Source organism: Trachurus japonicus, chromosome 15 (genome assembly GCF_045865225.1).
Source record: "Trachurus japonicus isolate A0001 chromosome 15, Traja_1.0".
NCBI classification, from domain to species: Eukaryota; Metazoa; Chordata; class Actinopteri; order Carangiformes; family Carangidae; genus Trachurus; species Trachurus japonicus.
The window spans coordinates 16,682,842-16,709,237 of record NC_140921.1 but is presented as its reverse complement, the minus strand read 5'-3'; the positions used below and the strand labels follow the sequence as shown (position 1 = coordinate 16,709,237).

The window sequence follows — 26,396 nt, the reverse complement described above, 5'->3', positions numbered from 1 at the left end:
ATTAAATCAAATCAAATAAAGTAATGTACAAAAAGGTTGGTTCTCTCGCTCTGTGTGTGTGTGTGTGTAAAGCTGAGACCAGAAATTAAGTTTACATGATAAAAAATAACATGTTGCTATAGTACACAAATTGTTTTGAGACAGTGCCAAAGGAAACATGTAAGTATGGTAAATATTAACACTTGAGAAGCAGTTCCCAGTTAATTTCTGGTGTTTGATCCAGTCAGACACTGTTGCTTCCTTGCTGTTTCACCGTTACACTCTCACTCCCAGCGTCTGCCTTTACGTGCCTCTTTAAGAATTGCGACAGTGAACTGCTTTGTAACCTTGTTGCTAGGAAACCCGTTCCCGATCCCGCCTCTTTTCCCCAGAACTACGCTGTGATTGGTCGGGATTCTCCTGCCGTCAAGGCGAAGCAGCTGCAACAACGAAATGAAAGTGAACCAATAACTGGGACGATAACATTTGGAGTGATATGTGGTCTGGAAAGGAACAGTTGCATATAAAAATAAATATATAATTATGTAATCGATCTAACTCAGAAGTGTTACACAAAGAGGGGCATGCTTGTAAGTTGTATCTCTTTGCTTTAAACGGAGGCAGCTCTGCTTGCTCGGTCTGGTTGAATTACGTTTATGTCATGTAACGTTACAATAATGAAAGCTAATCGCTAGCGGTTTGATTATTAGCCTATCAAAGCTAAGTTAGCTCAAGATGACTTGTTCTCTGACCCGCAAGATATGTTCGCATTGAGGCTGTGAGCTGTGCAAATCCCACGGATAAATTATTTTCCCACCATTAGCCGAGTGACAATGTGAAACCGTGAGATACTTTGTCAGAAATCACATCGAAAAGCTGGTTTGTCAGCTAGCCCACAGTGGGTTTGTGAAACCTGGAAGCGCTGGCTGCTGGACGTGTGTGTTTATTTGTGCAAAAATGAATGTGAAACCCAAGCCAAGAGGCTGAAGTGAAAGCTGAAACCCACAGGGTCTGAAAGGCTTTGACTGCGGTTCGGCCCAGCGAGCTGCCCACTGCCTGGCGTCACGGACAAGCCGGACAAGTGGCCCAAACAAAGTCTGAAAACACATCTTCAAGTTTTACTGGCCGTCCTTAACAAAACTCAAGAGTGTAGACTTGTCTAAGACCGGGCATAAACAACAACTTTATAGTCGGCTCTATGTGAACTCCAGTAAAGGGACAGTGTGTAATTACAGTAGAACATCATGGACATGAATAACATGATCGATATTGTCTGAGCTTTACATAAATATTATTCTTTCTCTATCAGCTATCCTCGATTCATCTTGTCTGACCTGTTCAAAGATGGATGAAACGATGGACTCTCAAAAAAGGTAAGCCAGTATGTTCAGTAATAATTGTGACTATAATAGACTTGTTAAACATAAAAAAATCAGCACTTGCTCTCGCACTCACTTGAAGCTCTTTTATTGTTAAGTCAACGTTTCGGTCTATTGACAGATAGACACCACCCCAAAGGAGAATGTGCATGCTGATAAAGCCTTGATATAATAGACTTGTTAACCAGAGGTGGTACAAAGTGCACTCTGGGAAAAGCGATAACAATGATCTCATAAGACTTAGAGCTATCTCTCACGTTGTTCTCTTGTCTGTTCTGCTGCAGTGTGACTGCTGAAGTCAAGCCAGAGGGTGTGAAGAATGATGTCACACAAACAAAATCAACAGATGGAAAAGATGAACTCTTTTGTGAACCACATAAACATGACACGACAAAGGACTCTGTACCGACAGATAGCACGCAAGACGACGTGGCGTCTCAGAATTCGATGGACTGTGGGTCTGCGGGTGGACCGGATGAATCTGGGCTCGCTGGAAGCAGAAGTAACACGGCTCAGACAAACTGCTCTAACGGACAGAAATCCAAGAGGCCTGGCTCACCTGGTCCCCACCCTGTCAAAGCGACCTGTGTTGATGCGCTCTCTCAAAATCCCAAACTCACCCTCTGTCTTAGTAGTAGTCCCAAAAATGTAGTAAGTACGCCCAGTGATGTGGAGATGCTGAGTCCTGACAGCCCCATCGGTAAAACCATGCTCTTCAACAACTCTGCAGACAAGGATCATGACGGCAGTGTTTGCGCTGACGACTCTGGCTCTGCAAAGGCTCAGGTAGTGGATTCTCAGCAATTTGTCAACGACTCTGACTCGGGAACGTCGGCCAAAGAAAGAGGCCAACCGGTTGCCATGGGGACTGAGGATGCTGAGGTAGCAGAGTGCAGTGGCTCATCTAATATGAGCCAGGAGTCAATTAGAAGCCAACCAGGTGCCATTTTTGAAAGGTACTTGTTAAAATCTTTATTTCTCTGTATGGCTGGCTTTTTGTCTTTTTCTATGAGTGAAATATTATTCTTGTTTTGTACCCCCATCTAACTCGGTAACAGTCTGGTATACTGACTTTTTTAAAATCTTTTTTTCCTACACAGTATTTCATTTGCATTGCATAACACTGACAAAGGATGGCTGGGGACACCCATAGATGAGCTGAACAGAATGCCTCAATGTGCGCCCCCTCTGTCCCACCTGAAAGCAGTGCCTAACCACACTGTGACAGTCAGGGTGAGTCAACAAGCACTTTTGTTTTGTGTGTACGTGTGTGTGTGTGTGTGTGTGTGTGTGTGTGTGTTTGTCTGTGGTATGTTGTAAAAGGGTTGTAAATGCAGATGTGACTGGGCATTATGTGAGTACTTATACTTGGAGTTTTGATGAGTGAATAGAAAGATATAGAGAGAAAAGTGGCGGAGGGAGTGTTGTGAAAAAGTTGTTGTGTAAATATAGACACTGGGGGAATGAGAGGAGGAATGTCGCGCTGGGCAGGGTGAAGTCATCCGCTATGATTCCCCCATGGCGTCTCGTCAGTAAAGCTCCAATCAGACATTGTCTTCCAACCGACAGTCCCACGGGAACAGTGTCAGTGCTGGTGTGTCGCTGCTACTTCCTCTAATCATCAACAGCCACTGACACTCAATCTAGAGTGCCCATAACCCCTTACATTTAAAAATTATACTAAATGTTTAATTATCATTTTTAAGAAAATCACGACTCTGCAAACAGGACAGCTTTCATTTGTTTAGTCAGCCAGCAAATATCCTGTCACTTCTGTGTCAAGCTTGTATGGTTATTATCAATGTATTAAGGCATTAGGGCTATGTTGCAACTCTGTCTTAATTATTTGTTTTCATACAGCACCATACACACACACACAAAAAATAGCACCACAGATTATTTTTAACAAGCATACGGAAAGCTGTTGTGTCTGTCACCGCTCTAAAAATAAGAGTAATCAGTGCAGACATTTAGTCTCCCCTTCTATTTCTTTTCCCTGTTACAGACAGATCTCCTCAGGGAGGGAGACGTCCCTGTCCCATATCCCACCAAGTTCAAAGATGCGTGGGACGACATGTCAGTGAAGATGCCCTGCTCTGAGAAGAACCTGTTTCCTATGGAGACTGAGGTGAACTAGTTACAGTTTTGTTCTTTAGCTGCATCATGTCATCCTTTCATCAAAATGCGCTGATGTGATATAACAAGGTTAATTACTGCAGGAACATAGTAGTTAAAGCCATAAATGTTGTGTCATGTAGGATGGAGGTGGTGTCCAAAGCAGGTGGGACTTGATCCGCACTGCCTTGCGGGGAGGATTCAAAAGTTCTCTGGACGTGAGGGTGAGACATCCTTGCTCAACAGACTCTATGTGCTCACTTAGATAGATCCAAACATGTGTTTTAAACAGTTTGCATAGACACACAGTTTTCAGTCCACAGTCCTCACTGAAATGTCAAAACCTAAAAAATACAGCTATTTGTCTTCTCCCGTCACAATAAAATTGTGTGTTATATTTAAACATTACTGCAACACAGGGCTGAGCTCATCGTCAGCCACTGCATTTTTAATTAATGAAATGTGTTTTTCAACCAGTATCTGGCTCATTTGGCCAGTGTGTCTTTGATACTGGAAAATTTCTGCTCATACATTATTCCAATTAAACTCATTGCAGTTTCAAAAGAGCAATTCCACAAACCGCCACATGGTGGCAGAGTTTGCATCAATTATAGATGGTTTTGTTGGGAGACTTTTGCTCTTTTCTATTTTTGTGGATAAACATGCCATTTATCTGCAGCCATATAGTTTGACATCTATTTAAAATTAGTTTTCTGTGAATAACTCCTTATTCTCCTCTCCAGGATGCAATATTGAGATACAACACAACACATGCAAAGAAATGGGACTTCACTGCCCTGAACCTTCTTTGCACAGAGGTAAGGTATCCTAATCTTTGACAAGGACATATACACAAGATAAAGCAGGTCAATCATAATGACTTCCCTAAAGCATACAGAGCGCACTTTGGTATGTTTCTGTACTGAACATCCAGCATATTCATTTTGGATCAACTTATTTGGGTGGGGAATATCATTTAGGAAACACAGTAATTAAGTGTTTCATTCTTACTTCTTTATTGAATAGTTTTAAAACTGGCATGAAATACACATCAGTAAACTACACCCGGTTGTGTGTGTGCCGGTTCTGAATGTCGGCTTTCCCTTGTAGAGGCTGACACTACTTTCTTTAACTCAACATAATTAACTATGTCTTTAAAATGTATCTCAATGAAGTATGAAGCCAGAGTTGCTATAGAGAGGGGAGTCTGCTCTCTTCTGTTTGGCTGCCAGCCCATCAGTGTGCGTCGTCCCCTCCCATTACCTGGGAGTCTCACAGGAGTAAATATGCATCATACAGTTAGGACAGATGAGCGTAGAGCGTGACGGCAGCAGCTGTTGCAGGTGAACCTGGGGATTGTCTCTCTTTCTTTCTGTCTCCTTCCTTCTTCTTTTAACACTCCTTATCTTCTCTTCAGACAGTCACGGACCATGATATGTTATATATTTAATATTTGCTAAATTAAACCAGTTTTATACATTTAAAATGTCTAAGTAATCACTTCTTCCTCTGAAAATTGCCTCCTTAAATTAGATAAAGTATGAGTAGACATTGTTTGTTCTTGGAAATTAGTCTCTATTTGAAGTTTTTGCATGGATAGAAAATCAAATTCAGCTTGAAGTGTAATTAGGTTATATACATTTCATAAAATATGTGGTTTATCGTCAAATTTTGTCTCAGTAAGTTCATGTCTTGGTTAGAGTCTTTAGAAATAAGACCATTATCCTAATGGACTTCTTGCAATTAAGTAGAAGAATTTCATATCTATTACAGCCCAGTCAGATTGATATTCAAACCTGAATGTCCATCCATTCTCATCTATGATTACTCAGCTAAATTCAGTCCATCCCTTTTTCCCTCTTCTCTGAAATAATGTCTCAGAGTAGCCTAATGGAGAGAACTTGGCAGATCAATATCCGTCTGAGCATTTTTTATACCTTTATCCAGTTTAATTAAAAAAGACCCATTAAATCTGTAAGGATGCTAAGGGAGGCCAACAAAAAAGAAGTTGCCCTTCCAGGAGTCTATTGCGTCAGCAGCTCCAACTGTCCATTTACTGCCCTGAGCTGCACCTCGTCCTATTTTTTCATGTCTCTGCTGCTGATGCATTTAGCAAAGGAGGCTGGGGCTCGCAGAATAAGGGCAAGTCAAGGTCTGAACACCAAAAAGTTGCTCATTTATAATATGTACAGCCATTGGCACACGGGAATATAGACACATTGGTCAGATGTAGAATATCTACTGGCTGCCACTACTTTCTGTCATTTTAATGTCTGCCTGTTGATGGATGCAGTATGGCCGACAATTTGCAAACAGTCGTAACCAGCAGCAATGATTAACAGCTGCCATTCCACAGCAGACATGCATCATTCAGTGTAATTTATCTTTGACACACAGTCTATTGCAGTAAAAAAAAAAAAATCACATGCAGTGAGGTTTCAGCCATTCACCGGTGCAGTTTTGTTGTGAGTTTGAACCCTAACTGTCGCCACCACTCCTCAGCCAAGAACACCTAATTAAATCTGGAGCAACATTTGTACAGCACTGGGGTAATTGTCAAGAGGTACATTGCCCCTGAGTCAGTGATTGACACTCCGCTCAACGTGTAATAGCCATAGGGAGGTGGAAAAAAAGAGTTATCCAAATTAGGGCTTGTCTGCAAATTGTCTTAGTGTTTCTCCCCTGCCAAATGAAACTGTCACTGTGTCATTTTTCGATGAATGCAGAGCAGCAAAACAGTCCAGGAGTAAGCACAGCTGATGTTCAAGTGCTACATGAACATTCAGCAGCAAGATAACAACATCCTCTGTCCCTTTCACATTAGTCACTTCTTTGCTCATTTCTCTCCTGCATGGCGATTTTAAAAAGTAATACAGTGACAATTTGCCCAGAAGATCTCTAAATAAATATATAAATAAAAAATTCAATCAAGATGTGCTTAGGTTGAGCTGCTAGGAAATGAAAATAACTTGTAAAGACCAGAATGAATGGGCGTTCAGAGTGTAATCGATCATTAGCCTATGCAGCAGTAAATCTGCTGGAGCTGTCCGTCTTAGGTATTGATATGAAAGGTAAGAGTTTGTGTGTGTGTGCAGCCCGAGCTGCATGTTAGCGACGTGGCCGGCTGCCATGGCTGTGGAGAGGCGGGCGGATCATCTTTCTACCCTCATCCTGCTGCATCACCAGCTACCATCTATTAGTCCCACAGGAGCGCTTTATGATGTCTGCCAGCTCATTACTTCTGACAGCGTTTAGTCAGACCTGCTCTGTGGCCATATAAATGCCCCCTGGCTCAAATCACCCACCAAAGACTTCCTGTTGAAAATCAAGCGAACCCCGCCGTCACTCTCTCCACAATTGCTCGTTTGCATTTGCTCCAGAAGGTCCATTTAATCAGCGCGGGCTCCCCCTGCTTACCTTTATAGAATAAGGCGAGTGATTGATGACAGTGACATTCGAAGCCAATACACTCATAAGTGATTGCGTTGTAAATCTCAGTCTATGATGGAATAACTGGGTGTTTATTTTAGAGGGAATTGCAGATGGATGCTGAGGTAAGCTATAGGCTGAAGTATGGATGCCTCAGTCGTGGCGGACTCGCTCCTGGATTGATAGTTTCCTCTGAAACAGGTTCTGTGTAGTGAGCAGCTCTGCAGCATTTCTGTTTCCTCTTTCACTGTTGGGGTTATTGATATCTGAGGAGTGGGAGTTCTCCCTCTAACAACAATAAACCTCTGCTGCCTTCACTGACACTGACTTTTCTTGTTGGATATGAGAGAACGGTGCTTAGATATTGGTTAGTGGTACAGGGTTATGACCTCAGACTCACTGTGAAACTGTTATTATATTGTTATTGCTTCTCATGTACGTCCTATTTTTGTTGTATTAACAGGGCAATAATAGTAAACCTTGAAAGAAGTTATAACGTAATTTAAGGTTAAGTTGTAACTGTGTTTTGAGCTTCTCTACTTGAAACAGGATTGTAAAAAGACATCAACAATAAATAAAGGAGTAAATTTGGTCTCGTATTTACCTCTACAAAATAAATCCCCACATTTAACAGAAAAAAAGGAAATGCCAATTGAAGGTAAAAACAAACAAAACCATCATTTTCTTGAGAGCTGCTAAAGGGATTTTATGATATAAACTACTGATTAATAAGATAACATTTATAAAAAATTTTCATGTGTTTGTGACTTTAATATTTCTGTGGTATTGACCTTTTTACTTTACTTTTTGCATGGAGAAATGAATGATATTACAGACCTGTATGTCACTTCAGACCCCATCAGTCAGCGTGACTGCTGGCTCTGAGTTACTGCCTGCCTAACTAGGCAGTCAGCTCCACAGAGATATCCCATCTAACAATATTTTTCCCCCCTCCTCTCCCAGTGTCTTGAGCATTGTGAGGCACAACACCTGTTTGAGGTCATTTTACCTGCCATGGTCGAACTGGCAGTCAGCGCTCCCAGCCTCTGCACAATGGTAAGTGCACAATCTCCTGCGAGTTCTCTCACTTCACCTGTGTTAAGGTACAAGGTTCAGGTTGTGAGGCGAACGGTCAGACGGTGCATGTCATACAGGATGAGCTCATGACTTACAACTGGTTGATAATGAATGCTCCTTTTGGGTTCACAGCAAGAACCGCTTCATTAGAAAAGAGGACTGAAGGAGGAGAGGTCTGTCTGGCGTCCTGTCATCCAGACGATGTGTTCTGCTTGTGCACTTAAGAAAATCCATCTTACTTTTTTGCATTCAGTGCTCCACTAAGCTGGAACTGGTTTCTGGATTTTTAAATTCTGTCTATTCCTTCGGACTCGCACACCACCATATATATATATTTTTGGGAAAAGTGTTTTTTGATACAACCCTCATCAAACCTCAGAGGCCCTCCCTTTTTATTCACATTAAATGGAGCTGATCCACGTCAGATCTCTTAAATGTCATCCCCATTTGTCTTCATTTCTCTTCTCGGTCATCAATTATAGCAATGCAAGAATTTCCAGATTGGTATTTTTGTAATTCACTTATCTATTTCAGGGTCCGCTGTTTGATTTAATAAAGTTAATTGAGCTCCCTCTCTGGGCAGGATAGGAAAATCCCTGTAGTTGTTATTGGAGAGACCGAAACCACAGGCAGAGCATAAAGACTCCTCTGTTTAAAACTGAAGGAGGGAATTTTTCTGGCACAGATTTCACCTCGGAATCATTTGTAGTCGTTGGATAATGAAGCTTTCCGACTCTCCGCTCCGTTTTGCAGTATTAAGCATCAAGGCTAATGTTTATGTGTGTGTTATTAGAGCCGCTATTGATCTGCTAACTGGGCAGCCTTGGGAGGCTCTTTAGCCCCAGTCAGTGAAGATAGATGGGCCTCATGTGTCTGACTGAACGAACCTCGGGGAGAGCAAGAAAACCAGGACCTTAATTACTACCACCCATTTACCTAATGGAACTCTCCTTGTCTCTACTGCGTGCTAGATTGCTAAACTAATTACCTGCTCCCATTAGCCCACAGACCTACACTGTCGCACCCACGTAACCTTGTATGTCCCTCCAGCATCTGTCCTCGTGTCTCTGCATATCCCCGTCCATCAGATTTCGTCTCTGTGCTTTGACTCCACATCAGTGCCTGTGATTGTGATCTGTCTCTTCTTTTTCTGTTCTCTATCTCTCCCTCTCTTCTTTCTTAGCCAATTCCCCTGTTGAAGTGCAGGACGAACCACTCCCTGACTCTGTCTCAGGAGCAAATAGCCTGTCTTCTGGCCAACGCCTTCTTCTGCACATTCCCCCGACGCAATTCCCGCAAGTCGGAGTACTGCAACTACCCAGAGATCAACTTCTACAGGTGAAACGCACACACAGAGTCACGAAACAGTGATCAGTAGCCCACTGGCGTAATTGAGTGAGCAGGGGTTGTTAGTATTTTATTTACAAAATGAGATTTGCCCCTTGAGTCCTTTGCCGAGATCTATTCCTGAGCAGACGCAGATATTGATCCCGAGTTCCCCTCATTGGTCAGTCCTCCTCAACAAGAAGCTTACTATGCTGTCGGACAGGAGCATGATTGCGCTCATTGGCGTCATTACACCTTTTACTATAACTCAATAATTGTAGAACCTGTTGACCAGTTTTTATTGGAGTAAAAAATTGGAGTCAGGTTTTCTCACAATGTTTTCAGTCGTGTTCTTAGTGATTAGGCGCTGTACACATACAAAGATGTGTATTATATTTTCACGATTAAGCACAGTTATCTATTGCAATCTGCTGGAGTGGCTCTGTTTGTAGTGGCCCTAGCACTCAAAGAAAAATAAACTGATTTCCATAAGGGGGCACTACTGCCTTGAAAACCCCAAATAGATGAATTGTGTGTTTTTACTCCAGATTTTACTTCTTTAGTCAGTGTCCAGTAAGTCTAGTGTGATTTATGTTTATTTTTCTTTTAATTTCTATGCAATGAGTTTGGATCTGGTTGTCATAGCTTGTGGTGTCTCATTTGTCTTTTGTCTCAAAGACCATATTTTACGTTACAGTGTGTGCTGTAACTGCTCCTGCCACCTTATTGGACTGAGGACTGGTCTGTGGGCAGAGAATCTCTTTGCGCTCCATGTTTCTAATATGTCTCTGTGTGTGGGTGGGACACTCCGAGTGGGAGTGGTAAATTGGTGTTCTTGTTGAAGATTTCAAGTAGACCAAACTCAGACTCGGAGACGACAGGAACAAGGCAACATTCAGCAGCCGTCAGGGTTTTATTGAGCAACACTGCTGAATATGTCAGAGACCCAACAACCCTAGAAAGACCCAAAAAACCCAAATGACTCGAATGTCCAGGCTTCTAGAGCCTAGTCAAAACAGGGTACAGGTCGTCCCTTGACTGTTAGTTAAGCATGTTTTCCAAATATTGTGATTGTTTTGGCAAAACCACACTGGTCCTGTTGCTCCAGTGGGTCAGGTTGACCTTTTTTTTTTTGTTGTTGTTTTTTGACCTGGCCCTGTCCCAACTTGGTGTTTACTTTCCTGTTTTTTTCCCCCAAAACCTTATCGCAGATACTCAAACAGACCGTCCTGTTATTTCCACTTCTTACCACACACACCACATTCTCTGCTTCTACCCACACAGAACCAGTGGTCTGTTAAGAAAAAAGCATAAAGGGCTAATTGAAACAAATAGTCTTTGAAAGAGTGTTTTTTAAGTGCACACCTGTCTTATCCCTCCCTGGTGTCTCGTACAGTCTGGCCCACGCCCTCAACGAGAGTGATGGCTCTGAAGTACACAACCTCCGCTCTGCTGGTGTGACATGTTCACACAGCAGCAGAAGTTGGCACTAAAGTTTTCTACCGTTACGTTTTTCTAGATTGTTCCATTCTCCAAATCAATCTACATTGTTGTTGTGTTGCCCGCTGCTTAGAGACTAGATGTTGGTTTGGAAATACCTTATTGTGATAGAACTCATTGCAGAACATGAAGGCTAAGTTTAGTGGTATATAATTTTGCTACAGTATTCTCTGCAATCTGCATGGGCTCTAACTGCTATTCAGAGTCTAATTAGCCATCTGCTCTTCCTTGGGGGTTGAGCAGTATTATTTTATGAATCCCAGGGACAGTCATATTGATTAGCTGTGATTTGCTCCATATTCCCTCCTAGAACTCCCTCTTTTTTTATCTGAACCATAATCCTTCCATCCAACTTTCACAATCAGTCATCTGTGTGCATGATATCTGCCGCCACATCAAAGGCCAGCAGCAGGCTAAGTGAAGAGGCCTCTGTAATAGCGTAAGCATTGATCCCAGTTTGCGGGGCTGGCTGTTTCAGAACCATGCCAGCACTTGGTCGCAGGCGTTCGGGCTGCCTTAACTATCAGCATGTCTGCCTGCAGCAAAATACAGGAAGGGGCAAGAGGGGGAAAAAAAACTCTTGGTGTTTCTGAGAAGATGAGACGAGACAAGACAACCAGTGCAGTCTAAAATGGGCCCTGGATCGTTACTGCCCCTCCTTTCCCCCTCTTAATTGCGGGAGTGTCCGTCACTTTGCTTATCGGCTACAGTAGCGCTCTGTCTTGGACGAGCAGAGCAGCAAGCAATCTGCTGATTGCTGTTTTGGCAGAACTGTCAAGGTTTGTCCTCTGTTAAGTGATGGATAGATTCGAGGGGGAGGAGAGAAGGCAGGAGACTTGTCTCTTTAGCTTGTGTTCTTCTCTGTTTGAGAAGAAAATGACATAGGAAACCCGTTCAACAATTTAGTCAGCATTGAAACCTCATTACTAAGAAATAAATCCTCTTTTTTTTGTTGTTTGCGCACTGAATGACTGGACGATGGCCTATCTCATTTAGACTAAAATAGCCTAATTGGTAACGGTGAAACTGTCAGAAACCTTGTCTCCTGGTGCACTTTATACAGCAGGCAAGGTTACAGTGGATAAGAACCAATAATTAATGTGACTATCCTAGAAAATCACTGCTATATATTTTGTAACTAAATCCTTCTTAATTAGTTGCTCCTCTGTCTCCAGCAGGTATGATTTGTGGCTCAACCAGAAATCTCAGCCTCACTCTCCAGATTAATGCTGAACTGTGATGAGTCATCAGCTTAGGTTGCTTTTAATGGAGGGAGAGCACCGGTATGGGGCAATTTAAGTTGTCCTCCTAAGGGTCTCTCTTTCTCTCTCTCTCTCTCTGTCTTTCTCTCTCTATCTCTCCTCCCTCCCTCCACCCTAGTTTTTATGGTAACTCTGAAGAACTGAAACAGGGCCCCAGGCGCTGCCATTGTATGAAGGATGGAGGTAGATGGGAGAGACATCGTCCCAGTTTGAAAGCTCAACCACACTCATGACAGGCCATAGCATGGTCGCCTAGTGAGCCATAGATAATTACTCTGGGTGAAACATTAATACCTCTCATCTGATAAAATGTAACTCACAATTTTATTTGATACCAAAAAAAAAAGCCCTTTCCTGTCAAATTATTTTTGCATTTTCTCTTGTCGGAGACTTTGAAGACAATCACATGCACAGTTTTAAGTCAGTCCCTTATTTGTGAACTCATATTCCATTTGCTTTGTGTTTCAGGTTATTTGAAGGATCTTCACCAAGAAAAATTGAGAAATTGAAAACGCTGCTGTGTTATTTCAGGAGAGTTACACAGACGAGTAAGCTTAAAAAATGGCCCACATTATGTTACAGCAGTTGTTTCTCTTCATTGTTCTCATGTTGATAATAATTCTTTAACTCTGTCTTTATCTATCTTTTTTTCCCCAAGAGCCCAAGGGCCTTGTTACATTCACCAGACAAACATTGAATCATCTTCCAAACTGGGAAAGGTAATATTCTCCATTGTGCTACATTATAAATTAAATGATTCAATGGCCTGAATTAAAATGATATAAACTGGGATTTCTCTCGATTTTGTTTCAGTCCATCTTCTCTTCTTCTCATATGTGGTAACAATCCGCATTTAGTTAATTTGTATAAAAAATCACTTATTGTCTAAAGTGCAACTTGAACAACATTGAACAATTCTGTCTCAATCTTCTGTCGTCCCATTGGACCAAACATTGACATTATCAACATCTTTTCCTTCTTTGCTGCTGCTGTGGTACGTTGCTAGAAGGATAAAATGATGGCCACATTGTGCCAAGAGGCGGCTTTTTAGCGGGGAGGATGGTGTGACTGAATGGTGACAAATACCAATGAATTGTTGTGGAAAGACCCGCGGCTGAAGTGGCAGTTTATATTCCATCACAACAGTAGTCAAAAGTTATCACTGAATGGACATTGGGATGACTTCACAGCAGAGAGTAGCCTGAAATACTCACAGTTCAACATTTTGGGATGATAAACTGTTCGGAGGTGCGTCACAAAGCCTCAGCAAATCCACCAGAAGCAGCTTCATGACCTCTTTATGTTCATGTGCTGGTTCAAAAAATATTAATTCATTTCAGGACACTTGTTGTAAAAACCTCACAGCAGAGTTTGAGCAGTTTTGTTTTGTTCCTGAAAACCCAGTTTTATAAAAACTACAAGGGGGATTTTTCTCCAGCAGTATACCTGTCTCTAGAGCTGCTTTGCTGGAATGAATAACTGAAAGTTTCTCTGTCTTTTTTTTGTCAAGCTGTCAGACTCAGCTTACGCGCCTACATATCACTTGCGAGGGGACGATTGAGGATGATGGATATGGGATGCTGCAGGTAAGAATGATACTTACTCTCACATCAAATGCCAATCTGACCAAAAAAAACATCTTCAGTTAGATGCAGTAATTATTTTACCAGCACAATAAAGCCTCTTTTTCTTTTTAGAAGAGTTGTACAACTTCCTCATTGTGATGATCCTTTCCTCAAAGTGTCAGTTTTGAACTCTATTGGAGTGAAGATGAGAACAAATGTAAATAACAAAATAAAATTGAATTATTGTTTTTGGGGCATTATTATATAATCTAATTTATGATAATATAACACATTGAAACCTTATTTGCCATGCTCATCTTTCAAATTGCCGCCTGCCAGACAAATTATCATTCATGACATCACAGCCATTAACTGATAACTGTTTCAAAACTCAGTGGGTTTGCAAAGTTTGGAAACCCCTGGTCTAGTACTTTGAGCTTGGTTGGTTAAATTGGTTGCATAATTTTTATTTGTTTTTTTTTGTAAATGTGAATGTTATTGGTTGTCTATCTGTCTGCATTGATTCACCCCATCTCCTCACGCCTATCAGTGTTTCAGGGTGGTTGGTGCATTTTTTTTTGTCCTCCCCGTTGACAGCTGATGTATACACATGAGTAGCTAAGAGGGGCAAAGGGGGCGAGGAGAGGACCCTAGGGTGGGGGGGTGAGGAAAACATGAAAAGGGTGAGCCATCTCTCTGCGGCGACCCACTGGGCCAGGAGTCCTGCAGGGGGATTGATGGCTACCCCACCAGGCATGGGCACTGGCTGTGTGTTGAGTTTCAATAGGGGCGAGTGGGCTGTCATTCTGTCAGGAGGTGAGATTTAAGGGTGGGGGTGGGGTTAAGGGTGAACCGGTGAGGGAGGTGTGGTGTTGAGGGACTGGTTAGAAAACATACACATGCACATACAAACACACTCACTGTCACACAGATTGACGTAGCTGTGGGCCAGTGAGCACAGCCCTCGGCCCTGACAGGCTGTTTAAATAGCAGAATTGTGATTGAATGGGCTTCTCCTCTGATCCACGCCACAAAAACAAGGAGTGGGCTCAACATGGCATGAAGCTTCAGTATCACATTAAAACATTTCCTTCACCAAAACAACACTCCTAGAAATAACCACAAGCTGTTATATTTCATCAGTCGGTCTGGGTTTGTATCTCAGGCCATTTCATAAATGTTGCATTCACTGAACTTGAAAACATAAGAGTCTAGTCTGCAGCCATGCTACTGTAGCAGCTCTGTGAGGCTGGATTGAGCTGATGGGAATAAAGACCAAAAAAAAGAGTAACATTTAACTTAGATGCTGGTGTTAGAGATAGAGTCTATGAATCAATACAACAAAAATATTTTAGTCACATACATATGCAGTTCGCATGGTGAAAGAAAGTCACAGAATATCCATAGAATATTTTAGTCCAAGTCCATTTAGGGTGTGTTGAGATATTTCACAAGATAAGTGAAAACTTTGGAAAACTTCACCGAACTTCCTCCCTTCTATCCAAAAGTTGTACAGATGTTTCAATCAAAACCAAAGTGGTGGACTTTTGTGATGGAACATGGCAAAAAAATTGGAAATGTCCTCACCATTTCAATTTCTGTGGCAGTATACAGTATATGAATATACTGGCTACCATTGTCTATAGGCTATTAGTGATTCTGAGAAAACTACAGCTCTGTGTTTGATTTGGGTTCATATGGATATACAGTATAGTTATTTTCCCAAATTTTAGAGCTGTAAAAGATGTCTCATAGTTTGGCTTTCATTAGGAGATGAAGTTCCCCCCACAGGTTTATTATTTTGTTATCATTGCTTCCTCCCCAGTGTCAGATTAAATAATGACAAATACTCAGGATAATTAGAGCCAGCTCTTTGTTTAAAAAGACACATGTGATGTTTCTTCTATCCCTGTGGATTAAACTCTGAACATTGAGCTCTCACAGGGAATGCCAGCAGACTTACTTCTCTCCTATATATGAAAATAGATTAGGTTATATTGAAGTGGATTTTGCATTGATGCTCTGCTCACCAATAATTGTAGATTGTATTCACATTTAACCATCTCTTTTGATTTCTTGTGCGTTGCTTTTCTACAATTTCCTGATCTGATTATTCCCAGGCAGGAAGCAGTGTTATGATCCTTAGACATTTGTCTGTATTAAATGACCACAGTGGGTGACAGATAATAAGAGAGACACTAATGGAGTCATTTATTCAACTAATTGGAGTGACAGTAGCTAAACATCACAGTTCTTCTCAAGTGCACTGAACAGACAAGCTTACCCTGTTTTTCAGACTCTTGTTGTCATTTTAATAATAAAAAAACAAAAACACACTTGGACTCTCTCTGAGAGGCCATGTAGAAGTTGGTATCCATTGATGGAAAAAAAGACAATAATTAACCAATCAGATGAAGCTACCATCATGCCACTGCCAAATTGTGAACAGTTAGGACTTTGCCTAAGAAAGCAAGCCACCCACTGGCCTCAGACCAGCCAGTCAGGTTAATGTTGTTGTCCTGTCGTGTTTTTAATCTGCACAGTCATTGGAGTGTATGCACATGTCATTTCACTGCAATGATCTTGTATTATTATATGTGACAAATAAACTAATTTAGAAATTTAGATTTAGAACTCGGAGCATGTTGATAAAATCATTGATGTTGACGGTACCTGAGTAAAGTATTGTGTAAGCAGCAGGTTAAATGGAGTTTGTAAGTCATGTGTGATACTATAGTATATTGAATGTGTATTAGTTGTGATTACTGTATATGATGATGGATGCACTGCAATGGTGTGAGTGTATTAGACCATTTGGAGCCAGATAGTATAATAATAGACAGATGTCAGTGTGGTGTTGTGGTAAGAGCCAATAGCAGGAGACCAGGAAGACAAACCCGCATTGTAATTCAGGAGAGTGCAGTGGAATCCCTATCCTAAAGTCTTATCTGTTGATAACCTCATGATAGTAGATGAAACCTACTGTTACTTTATGATGTGAGCGGTAAACTAAAAACATCTCCTGGTTTAGTTTTCCAATGATTGCAACTTTTTTAAGCAGCTGGTAACGTAGTCAGGTGCAGGATGAATGATAGTTGAGTTACCACACACCACTGATGTCACAGGGTGACATATGTATATAACTCCTTCATTTCTTTTCTTTTATCTCACTAGGTGGACTTTGCGAATAGGTTTGTCGGTGGAGGAGTGACAGGACATGGGCTGGTCCAGGAAGAAATCAGGTTCATCATCAACGCTGAACTCATTGTCTCTCGTCTCTTCACCGAAGCGCTGGAGTACAATGAATGCCTCATTGTCACAGGTACCCACTGTCTGGATCTTCTTTGTGTGGTGTTAATAACTGTACCATAAACAGACGTTCACTGAGTCTTATCCACATGCCCCACATCTCAAATGCACCTGGCTAGATTTGCTCCTTCATCCCTCACTGTTGTCATCCTGAGATTGAAAGAAGGATAAAACAGAAATGTGAGAAACAACAGACCGCTTAAAGACCCACTCCCGTGAAAATCGTGTTTTTTGAGCTTTTCACATGTTCCTGTGGCATTTTTCTTGTGTTAGAGCACATATCAGCAGAAAAGGAAGTGCAAAATTGCATTTCTGAGTTTTTCTGCCTTCAAACTGCTGTGAACCAATGGCAGACTCAAACTGGCAGTTTCAGGGAGACTGGAGCTGACGTGTCACAGCTCCAGGGGAGGGCACTAGTGCTACAAGCTCCCGCCCCGCTCTGCATCTGGCTCAGAGGTGAAAGGCTTTGGGACTTTAAACAGGGAAAAATGTGATAAGTGTGTGTAGCTTTGTAAAATACACAAACAAACGGCAATATGAACATACGTATCAAGGTAAGTCAAGAATTATTAATCATTTCAATGAAATAAAAAATCACTTTACAAACTTATATAGTGACCAACAATAACAGATATTGACAGTTACATGTTTTTCTTGTTCAGGCTGTGCTTCAGCACATTCACTTTAAGATAACATAAAATAAAATAAAAAGTAAAGTGCCAAGAATCAGCTGTGTTTTGAAGTTTACATCTATCTAGAAAGAATTATGTTGCAGATAAAGCTCTGTTAGTGTTCAGGTTTTAGGGTTTTAAAGAAATAAATTAATCAATGCTTAATGTTAAGTAATAGATTCATTGGAATCAATGACTGCCAACGTCTTCGACCCTTACACATCAACACATGGTTTGTATCTATCTTGAGACAACGCACAGCTGCCCAAGAATCATTTAGTAGCCATCTGGCCACGGTGTGTTAAAAGACACACACTTTCTATATTTATGTAGGCCAATCCAAGTAAGAGACCTGCCTTTTAATTTAATGGATGTAGCACAGAGCCTGAAGAGCATAAATACACGTACCTGTCCAAATACTTCGGTCTACCCTTTACAAAAGTAAGTAAGTAATGTAAGTTTAACCGGACCAGGATATATTCTTCAGTTAAGGTTGTAGCACCATGTTGAGCTTCCTCAGAAAAGGCTATGTTACTGTACCTGTTTTTTGATCCAGTCTGAACTTTTGTGGCACTATGGCGTGTGGATAATCATCATTAAGTGGTTTGGCTGAAGTGAGAGTTGTGGCCATTTTCTTGGCGGTAGGTGAAGCTGCACTCTCGGTGAACGAGCTCTGTTCTTTGTGCAAATTCATGGACAGAATCTCTGAGCCGCTGCCAAATGAAGAGTGTCCAGTTTAGTGACCTAAAGGATTGCTTCTCCTGCTTTTTGCAAATTATATATTTCTTTTAGTTTTGGCGGACTGTGACCTTCAGCACACTGCGTATGAGACAGGTGGGTCGAGAGGTAGCAGCTCCTTTTCTTCTCGGTTTCTATCCCAGGAAGTATAGAAACCTGTGGCCCTTGGGTTGGTCAAGGGGGCGTGAGCATCTCAGGATGAACAGGGAGCTGAACCTTAAGGCCGATTGATATATACTCACACCTCCTGGAGGGTCTGGAGGACATGATCAGGCAGAAAGAATCCGTGCTGCCTTGTTTAACCTGCCACCACCTCAACTTGAACGTACATGAACAGTGGGAAATGGACTGATGGGTGATTGTTTGTTAGTTTGTTTCTGTTCTTGGCCTCTAAATTTCACATAACTCACTTCCCACCAAAAAAGTAGTAGTACTCTCAAAGGCATGGTTGTGTTTCCTACACATGCATTGACACGCACTGAATAGTCCTCAATAGGACTTAGATATTAGGACAGGTTATTTATAGTTTTTCACCCAGTTTCTGTGACTTGGAGCTTATTTAGTCACTGTAGAGCGAACAGTGTGCATTTGCCACCGTGGTATAGTATATTTCTTTGTCAATGTTATGAGAACACTTTGAATGTAGTGCTGCTTCATTTCATGTGTACTGGACCTTGATTCCTTGATATTGCTTGGTATTTTGTTACTTTCTTTTTTCACCTATAGAAACCACACACGTATGTAACGGGGAGAAAGCTGGTCTCTTTTTTTTTTGTCTCTTGAGTTATTTCCTGTTGTTCATTGAGCCCTGTGTGTTTATTGGACTCCATTCATTTTTTCCCTCCCCCTGTCGTTCCATTTGGTTCAAAGGTAAATCCATTGCATTGATTCACTCAGGACTGCCCAGTTATCCTTCATTTCTCCCCAGCAGAATTGCTCTATTTTTCAACCTCCAACTCACTCTGCTTCGGTCAACCTGTCTAAGTGTCCTGCCCTCTCACTCCCCCCAGCAACTCCTCCTCCCCCCCCGACCATCCCACTGTTTTCCTACCTCTCAACTGTACCTCATTCACTGCTGGTCAGAAAAAAATAAAACATACAGTGATGAAGATCACTGGGGACATGTGTGTGTAATATTCATTCAAGTTCACCGTCATTATTTAGGTTTGTAGTGTAATGCGCTGACCCCTCCCCTCCTCCCACGTTTTGCCTTATTTAATGAATGACTCAACTGACTGACATTATGTAGTTAGCTGAGCAAAACAAATATTTAACACCCACTGGTGTTTGAATGTAAATGCGTCATAAAAAAAACACTGTTCGACTTTACTCTGTGTGATAAATCCATCATTTTGATATGAGGAGATATAATTAAGCAGAAACTCAAATGTAAAAAGCATTCCCAAATGTCTGCATTTGATAGATTCTGTCTCCTTTGAACTTGAAGAGATGAGGAGTTGCTCTGATGGTTAGTCTTGGCACAATCTCGATCTAAAGCTTGTTGCTTTTATAGGTTGGTAGTGAAAGGAAATGCAAACATGCTCTTAGAGACCCAGACCCTCATTGGTAAAACCGCCGTGCAAACACAATCAATGTAGAAATTATCTTCTGTCTTGTTTGGTACTTTACTCTTCAAAAGCGAGGCGTGGTCTCGTTTCTATGGCGCCATGGTGTCTTCTCTGAAAATCCCATCTCTTGCAAGTCACCTTCAGTTGTTAGTCACCGTCCCCCTCCCTGCCTCCCATAATTCTGCCTCCCTCCCTCTTCCCCCTCCTCCTCCTATCCACTTAACTTTATTACATTTTGGACAGAAAGGAATTTATAGCCCAACTAAGGTCATTGCTCGACTAATGGAATGGGCCAGTTACGCTATAGATTCATTAAAACCATCACAATATTCATCGTACGTATGCAGTGTTTCCTCTTTAAGTCTAGCCTCTGTTTCAATAGTCTTTTTTATCTGTCTCCCTCCCTGCCTTTGCTTTTCTCTTCTGTCTTGTTAATCATATTTCCTTCTCTTTAGAGGTGTCTTCCCACGAGGACTTCCAGTTTTGTCCATAGGCGTTTTCAAATCGGAAGGTAGATGTTCACGATGTAATCTAGTGATGGAGACCCGTATGCCAGGAAGCTGTCATGTGCGGTTGCCAGAGTAAATAGCATCAAGGTGAAGAAGGAGGTAGAGAGAAATGTTGATGGGAAAAAGTGATAGGGGTTTCCTGTTGTTTGACATTAGGAGTCGCTAGTGTCGTAGAGAGAACTTCATTTGACTGGCTGGACCTGCAGTGATGCAAAATGGTTTTCACAGTAAATGGTCTTTTTGTTCGCTTTGCCAAGTGCTTACACCGAAACATAATTCTTTGCCCAGTTCCTTCTGCCATCTTAAGTTTTTGTCCCGCTGCCTTTTAGCCTGCCTGCCTGGCCATTAGCTCATAGTCATTGTTTGACATAGAAAGGCATTTAAAAAATTGTTGTCTGCTTAGGATTCAAGTTTTTTCTTACAGTTAGAGTAATGGCAGTGCGCTTGAAATCAAATCAGTTATGAGAAAGTAAAAGCAGCGTTTTATTGCTGCCTCTCAGTGTCTCCTCTGCAGGATGACATTGAGCATTGCTTCTGAAATACCCCTGAGCTTTTCTGGTTATCGTGAACTTAACTACAAAATCTTCCCCACTTGGCCAGTTGCACGCGTAACTCTGCCAGTAACCACAGCAGAACCTCAAAGGTTATGTTAATCCCATGTTTAACTCCTGCTTTTCACTGAAGTATTGTGCATCCACCTCTTACCTAATGCATAATGTATGGCGCCTTTCAAAGTATCTTTTTTTAAATTGAGTGCAGCTGTTTTTGTAATGTAGAAAAGAATGATGAAACCTTTGGAGCCAGTGTCTTGGTAACAGAGGTGTGTAACCCCCATCACTTAATGAGAGATGAAAACATTTTTGCAAATGTGGCCAAGGTTAGCTTCTTCTGTTCTAACCATTTCTTCTTATTATGGCTGAAAGCTTTTCATTTCAAACCCCAAAGCGGATTAGTTATTAAATCAATGGCCTTTATTTATGACAATCCAATACAAGCTGATACTGTGTACTCACATGGGGAGCATCGAAAGCACTAAATTTGATTTAGAAAACAAGGCGCTGAAACAGATTTAGGCTCACTATGTGCTCTGACTGCTGAATATTGAGTAATGTCATGTATTGTATAGTTGTTTTTCCTTGACTTTTCTTTCCTGTTCTCCAGGCACTGAACAGTACAGTAAATATTCTGGTTATGCCGAGAGTTACAAATGGAAGGAGAGCTACAAGGATGAAACTCCCAGGTATCTTTTCTCACATTGTTCATTTTTCACTGTTTTGATACTTTAAAATCATCTGTTGATTTAGTCAGAAAAAGTTGGGAGGATATTTGTTAGTCACTCTATTCTGATTGTCTCTTATTTACCAGGGATGACTGGCAGAGACGATGCACAGAGATCGTGGCCATTGATGCTCTTAAATACAGACACTTCTTAGAGCAGTTTCTCCCCGAGAAGATGACCAGAGAGCTCAACAAGGTGAGAGAGAGGGATACAGTTGATAGGATAAAATGCTGAACATCTAGATACAGTAGATATAATGTGGCTGGCTAAAAGCTCATTTTCGTGAACTTTGACACATTGTCAGGTATCCCCTGCAAAGATGTTAATTAAAGGCTCTGTGCTCTGAAACACTATTGAATTTAGCTCAGGGCTACTCACAGAGCTATTTGTAGAAGTGATACTGTCATTTACAGTATTTTTCTTTCTGCTGAGCAATTGGGCAAAAATATTCTGTCCCTGTATCAAGTGTTGTTTTGCTTATCGTTCAGCCTGAGGCTTTCACCTAAACACTATGTTTCATCATGTAAATTAAACACACAACCGCTACATAAATCTCACACAGTCCTTATTCAGTTTTAAAATGGAACGTATCTTAAGAAATTATAGAAAAATATTGGAAAATAAGAGCTTCTTTTGTCTTTTCTCCCCACCTACACTTCCTCACTCTCACTCCAGGCGTACTGTGGATTCTTCCGAAGTAACGCCAACAGCAAGCACCTCTCTGCAGTAGCCACGGGCAACTGGGGTTGTGGAGCTTTTGGTGGAGACACGCGGCTCAAAGGTACCATTGGCTACATCAAAAGTCTGCAAGTATGATGAAACCTGCAGCTTTTCACATGTGAGAGCTGAAACTGTAAAAACTGCCACACAGATGCATCTTGTTAAGATTTGAGATTCTGAAGCAGCATCTAAAAATCAGCGAGTCAGACAGGATCATCAATTCCCAGCCGCTGAGGCCGCCGCTGACGGACACTCAGCGTTCCTGCAGTACGGACTGTACGTACGGCACAGTCACGGATATGCTGGTCTCTCTCAAACCCCTCTGGTCAATTAGGAGCTCTCCCAGGGTGTGTCAGTCAACTGTTCCTTCCCTCCCTTTATTGATCAGCTGACACACATTTATGTTTTCCATTAAAAGGGCGATTGATTACAGGGAAGGGACACCATAAATCCAGGCTGATGCAGGTCTCTGCTGGCTTACACAACATCACTCTTCATAAGCAGGAGCCCCTTACTGTCCCCTCCAGTATGCCACCACCACATTTCTTTTTGCCATTTATTGTTTGTATATGTATTTCTAGTCCTGACACATTTTCATTAGCTGTAATTTATTATGAATGCAGATGTTCTGAACAATGATGTTTATGTACAGTTTCATGTAGAACTGAAGGTGTTAATTTCCTCTGCAACATGCTATGAATAGATCCACTGGACTTGACAAAGTCCCTGAGGATGATATTAGCTTCCGGGGACCCCCGCCCATCAACCCTGGAATTAGCATAGCTGGTATTTTTAGAAGGCGATAACTGTATTTTACATTAAAAGTCCCGGAGCCGACTTGAGATGTGGTAGTTACACAAGACTAAGCTGTTACGCTGTTGCAATGATTACAGACCTTTTGCAAATGATGGTTTTGTTTCGTGTGTTCATTAATCTGAAATCAATATCCATTCCGTTAAATATTTAAAAGTCTTAAGACCTAATTTGCAAGAGCTAAAGGATTGAGTGCAGTTGATGAGGCTATACAACCAGTGGTGGATTATTTACTCCTCTGATACAAATTGCCCCTGTCAGTCGTGTTCTTTTCCGCCAGAAGCCGCACCTTATCTGGCTTATTGACCAATCAGTTGGTTATTTCCAGCGGCCAATTACGCATTTATGATTTTCCTCACAGGCTGAAGGGTACTTAAGACGCTAATACGACATGTTGTTCTTGTTGCTTGTATTTCCTTTCAGCTTTCTCCTTCTCTCTTATTTTTTTCCCCCAGCGCTGATCCAGTTGATGGCTGCCGCAGAGGCCGGAAGAGACGTGGCTTACTTCACATTCGGAGACGCTCAGCTCATGAGAGACGTACATGAAATGCACGCTTTCCTCACCGAGAGACGAGTCACCGTTGGTAAGATGTGCTCGCAAAATCAAATGTGTGTGTTGTTGTACTAGCCACGATCGCACACACAGATATAACTGTCTCTTCCTCTCACAGTATATTACATAATGAACAGGAGCAGTGATGATATCAGCCACGGTTTAGATTGTGGGGCTCCTGAGGCTCGTGCAGTTATCCGCGGTGCCGTCATTATAGGGGACAGCAGGCATAAATAAAGGAACGCAGTCCATCTGTATGTTAAGTTATTCCACCTTATGGGCCATCTCGGCTCTTCAGCCCATCCATTCAGCCTCGGCTGCAAAGTGGATTACTGCCTGAACTGACCCCAGCCTCTCCCCTCCCCCTCTTTTCATTTTTCTTCCGCTGACATTTATTGAAGCCTTTCAGAGAAATTCCCCTCTAGCCATCCATTTCCTAAAGTGGAGCTACAGAGAAAAAGCTTACGGCTTGTGTGTGTGCTTGTGTGTGTGTGTGTGTGTGTGTGTGTGTGTGCACTTGATTATAAATGAGTCTGAACACACTTTTTTATTTTTCAGTGTTTTCTCTTTTCCTTCATACAGTAGCTTGTTCTTTTACTCTCCACTCATTCGTCCTTTTTGTCTATTTCTCTCAAATCCTGTTTATCTCCCTCCATATTTCTTCCTCCTCTTGACCCCTGCATCATCCTCTCCCTCCATCTCTCACACTCTGTCTCCGTCCTCCCTCCCTCTCTCTCCACCACTCACCCTCCCAGGGCGGTTGTACAACCTCTTGAACCAGTACTCCAGCGTCGTCTGCAAGAACTGCCGCACGACCCGACCCGATGTCAGCCTCTACAGTTTTATCTACGAGAAGGTCTCCTCCCCCTCATCCGCCGACGCCACGGACTCCGCCAAGGATTCTGGGATGTCGCCCATAACGTCGGACTTCCATTAACACGGAAGAGAGCTGCGACTCGACCTCCCTTCCCCAGTCTCTTTGTGTAACAGAGACTCCAGGTTCAGAAACCTCTCTGTGCTCTCAGTCTTGTGCTTACAATCACTTTTTCTCTCTTACACACACACACACACACACACACACACACACACACACACACACGCTCACACACACACACACACACACACACACGCCCTTTAAGTTTGTGATCCCAACACACAAACTACCAAGACACAGTTTTGCCTTTCTTGCTGGTGGTGTTATAGGAGCCTTGTAGTTTGCCACCAAACGTGGTGAGAAGTTTCAGAGACTTATAGCAATAGTAAATCCTGGTTGCTGTTAGGCCTTTTATTTACACTAAATGTGATGTGGAATTCTTTTTGTTTTTACATACTAATTACAAATATGGCCAAATAGTCATCATATGCATGGTTGTGGACACTTCACTATTGATAATCCAGGATTTGATAATCCCGCCCCCCCCTGGTTATCATGTCTTATATTGTGTTTGCTACTTTTTCTGAATGAGTTGTCTCCTCTGTTCACCATACCCAGGCTGAGGTGAGGTTGCTGAATGCAGAAAGATAATGAGATGCCATACTGTAGTCTATGCATGGGTAACATTTATTTATCAAATATTCTACAACTATATGCTGCTCTTTTATATCCTTTTAGGATGCCGAACTTCAAAACACACATATTGTCCTTAAAGCTTATGTTAACACGAGTGGAAAATAATCAATGAAATGGACACTGGTATGAAAATCATTTCGGATGAAACGGATATTTATGGTCATCATCATCTCAGACCATTGATTCTGTCATTTTCACACATGTGCAGTGTAAAGCACACTACTGTTTCAGTATTTACAAATAAATGGGGGAGCAGATAAAGAAAGAATTGCACGCAAAATATTATTTTTGTTAATGTTTTTACTCAACCTTTAGTTCGGGGATGTGGTTATGGATTTTTTTTTTCTTTTACTTTTTTGGTGTATTTCCTGATTGACGGTGTGGGTTCTATTTAATGATAGATTCATAAAGGCTGTAAATGTATTGCATAATACTGTACTTTAGGTTTTTAGGTTGTACTATTTTTATTATAATTTCTTAATTAAAGTATACCCTGTTCAAATTGTATTTCTCAGCTCACATCTATGTGATTTACTGGCTCATGACCAAAGGATCAGTACAATACAAACTCAAACATTTTAATGTAAACCAAAAATTATGTCAAAAACCCATCCAGCGGTGTTCTCGATATGTTTCTTTATATCTAGGTAATTGAATTATTCATAATTCATCTAGAAATAACAGATTTTACTACAGAATTGTTTCCTTCATCAGAAAGAATTCATTTCTCTTTTTACATGTGTCTTTGTAACCGTACCTCGGCACCACAGATTTGTCTTTTAATTTAATGAAATCATACATTATTTAATATCTGAAATGTGATTGATTTTTGTGATAGCACGTGTACCAAGGGCTGTCAGACAAATTTAATTCTACCTCCAAACATGCTTTATTAGATGAATTAAAGGTTCCCAAATAGCCTCATGACGTGGACTTCCATAAATGGTGTGTAGGCTTGGCTCTGAGTAAGTGGATTAGACATTATCTGCTTCTCCCGCTCTTTGTACCGGGCCCAGCGCTGACCGAATGAGCTG

At 41.6% G+C, this 26,396-nt stretch overlaps 1 protein-coding gene across 1 annotated transcript; it reads left to right on the top strand.

Moving 5' to 3' along the window:
- The first annotated feature begins 398 nt into the window (after nucleotides 1-398).
- On the top strand, nucleotides 399-25,869 carry parga (poly (ADP-ribose) glycohydrolase a). Its single transcript, XM_085799993.1, has 18 exons — nucleotides 399-569; nucleotides 1,289-1,352; nucleotides 1,643-2,314; nucleotides 2,459-2,591; nucleotides 3,364-3,486; nucleotides 3,617-3,697; nucleotides 4,217-4,291; nucleotides 7,866-7,958; nucleotides 9,163-9,317; nucleotides 12,536-12,615; nucleotides 12,726-12,786; nucleotides 13,578-13,653; nucleotides 16,807-16,954; nucleotides 21,589-21,667; nucleotides 21,793-21,901; nucleotides 22,382-22,487; nucleotides 23,695-23,823; nucleotides 24,548-25,869. The coding sequence occupies exons 2-18, from the start codon at nucleotides 1,324-1,326 to the stop codon at nucleotides 24,727-24,729; spliced, it is 2,331 nt and encodes a 776-aa protein (XP_085656119.1). The 5' UTR covers nucleotides 399-569; nucleotides 1,289-1,323; the 3' UTR covers nucleotides 24,730-25,869.
- Nucleotides 25,870-26,396: the final 527 nt, after the last annotated feature.